Below are 2517 nucleotides of genomic sequence, written 5' to 3' on the forward strand. Positions count from 1 at the left end.
TATATATATATATGTCCGTGGCTTAATAGTACTCCAGTCTCGACTGGTCTCAGCTGCTGTTGGCGGCTATCTGCGAACCTTTAATCGATCTGGAATCGCACCATTCTCTGGGTTGGTTCATTGCTGTGCTCTTAACTATTTATATGACAGGCCAAGATCCAATCGCATATAGCGCGATTGTACCGGAGGGTGTTGGTGGACACGGACTGGCTAGTATGGCACTATGCCGTGGAGGCCTTCCGAGAATTTGCGTCGTATACACACTATGAGGTAAGATACAGTACATGTTAATAGATATTATGTCTCCCTTATGCTATGTCTTATTGCGATGACAGTTGTTCTATCATACTTCAAGGCACCATACTTCAGTTATCGGTACCTTGTATATCAGCTAGTACAACAGATTCGGGATTTTTTGTTTTGCAACCAAAACCTGACCTCGCAGACGCACTTTGTGTGCACTATGCTTACCGGCATGGCACAGTACTTTCTTGGTAACTTTCAAGTAGGAATGCATGTTTTGTAGGGGCACGCCGTAAATCGCCCGCATCACTACACCAGCAGTGTGTATAGTCTTTGGTGATTGCCTGACTGTGGTACGGCTGTTGAATATGATATTATCGCATATACACAACATGAGCTAACTCTTTTTGGTAGTGAAACTTTTCATTACTAAAGAATCAAGGTATACGTACTTCATGAGCTGATGTTTATTTATATTGAAACTCTTGCAGACTCTCGTCCCATTGCTCCTGCCGGATGAATCGCGCTCAAACGTAGTAGACTTTATCAACAACACCCCCTTCGCCTTACCGCCGACGTCCCATGCGACGCACAGCAACTCCCCATTGCAGTCAATATACACAATAGACACGCCCACTGATACCAACAGCCAGACCTCTCACCACACCCACCCGCGATCAGGGCGTACACACAAAATAGCAACATTTGCGACTATTCGAGATCGCTTTGTTGAATGTCTGGATATAGAGAATGCGCGGCACGAGGCTAGATTGTTACCACAGCCTCTTCAGTTGCCGCTGCCGCCACAATCGGATTTGGAAGACGACGCTTGTCCTTCGGATGTCCCTTCCGTCACTACTCCGAATTCAGGTAGGTACAGGGCATCGAACATAACTTTGACAACAAGTTAGGCGCAGTAAAGGTGTTCTGCCTTGTTGTATATGCCTTGATCACTACATACTAACTGGGGAGTTGCCTGGTTGAATACAGCCATCCGCGTCGACTCGAATGTCAAATAGAGACACTATTCTGATGCATGCGAGATTTCGTTACCGATGATTGAAATCACTCTCACCAATCCATTCGATTGCATACATCACTAAGTAGCCGAGAGTAAAGAACAACGCAAATCGATGGAACGAGAGACCCGCAACACAAAGCGAGCTCGTGTGGACAAGCACTTGTCTCCCAAATCACCGATGCTCATAGACGATGATGACGATACCACAGACACTGATGAGGCCCTACTGGACCTCGATGAAGCGTTGCAACATTTGAATCAGGGTCTCAAGAAGCTAAAACGAACGCTAAGGTGGGTCACTCCCGTCTACTGTACATGTGGGATATTAACAAATACCAGTTGTCGTATCTCACAATCAATACTGTTTTGGTTACATAGCCGCGACATTGCTATTTCAACGCAGGAAAGTCTCCGTGAATGTTTTCAGCAAGGCTCTGTACAAATGCTGCTTGAGATTCCTTATCGATATAAAAGATCGGGAATCGATAGTACGCTAACATCGCACCTGGTTATTTTGCACAGCCCGAATTTGAGGATCACCCCTGCTAGGAAGACGCAGCTTGTGGAGGTTGCTCAGTCCCTGCTGACGCTTTGCTCCGGAATGAATACTAAGTAAAACCGGCTTCTGCTTGAATGGCATATGCTGGGTCCAAATATAATCGTGACCATGTTATCCTTATTTCTGTCTCTTCCTTTTTTGTATTTTTTGTTTGTAAATGTAGCACTATGTATACGCACAGATGCGTGTTGTGACAGCGCAGAAGTACAGGATCAGCTAGTGATTCCCTGATATTCGCACTCATATATGTCAATTCTCATTGTATGGTATCACACGTTTGTTTGAACAGTATTTGTGGTTGTCCAAAATCCGCACGCCAAAAGTAGCATCATAACATTCATATTCCTAAGAGAGGGGAAAATTGTTCTTCCACGTATATACTTGATTACATGTTAGAAGTCATGTACATGCCTTTACGAGCTTCGCCGATCATATGTTCGCGTGCACATATGGCTATATTTTATAGATATATATTTTTTATCTGCTTGTATGTGTATGGAGAATGAACACGTGTAGCGGTCCGCGTACTCGAGGAACCGACTGCCTATCGTCCCACAACATACTTCTGGGGTTTGGTACTGCAGAATCTATGGGATCAATGTGAACGAAGTAGTTTCGTGACCATTTTGAGGTACTTCTACTTATGAGAATAAAGATTCGACTACCTGCTCCACACAAGAAATCTATTTTTAAT

General features: G+C 44.3%; 1 protein-coding gene across 1 annotated transcript in view; it reads left to right on the top strand.

Moving 5' to 3' along the window:
* Positions 1-1928, top strand: part of SARC_04406 (hypothetical protein) — a gene marked incomplete at its 5' end in the record, with an annotated part of 7556 nt that extends 5628 nt beyond the window's left edge. Inside the window, 4 exons of the mRNA XM_014301761.1 lie at positions 151-270; positions 735-1113; positions 1351-1555; positions 1787-1928. Coding sequence (XP_014157236.1) covers positions 151-270; positions 735-1113; positions 1351-1555; positions 1787-1880 — 798 coding nt within the window. The 3' untranslated portion in view covers positions 1881-1928. The remainder of the gene's footprint in view (positions 1-150; positions 271-734; positions 1114-1350; positions 1556-1786) is intronic.
* Between the last annotated feature and the right edge of the window lie 589 nt (positions 1929-2517).

This window comes from Sphaeroforma arctica (genome assembly GCF_001186125.1).
Source record: "Sphaeroforma arctica JP610 unplaced genomic scaffold supercont1.246, whole genome shotgun sequence".
Lineage (NCBI taxonomy): Eukaryota > Ichthyosporea > Ichthyophonida > Sphaeroforma > Sphaeroforma arctica.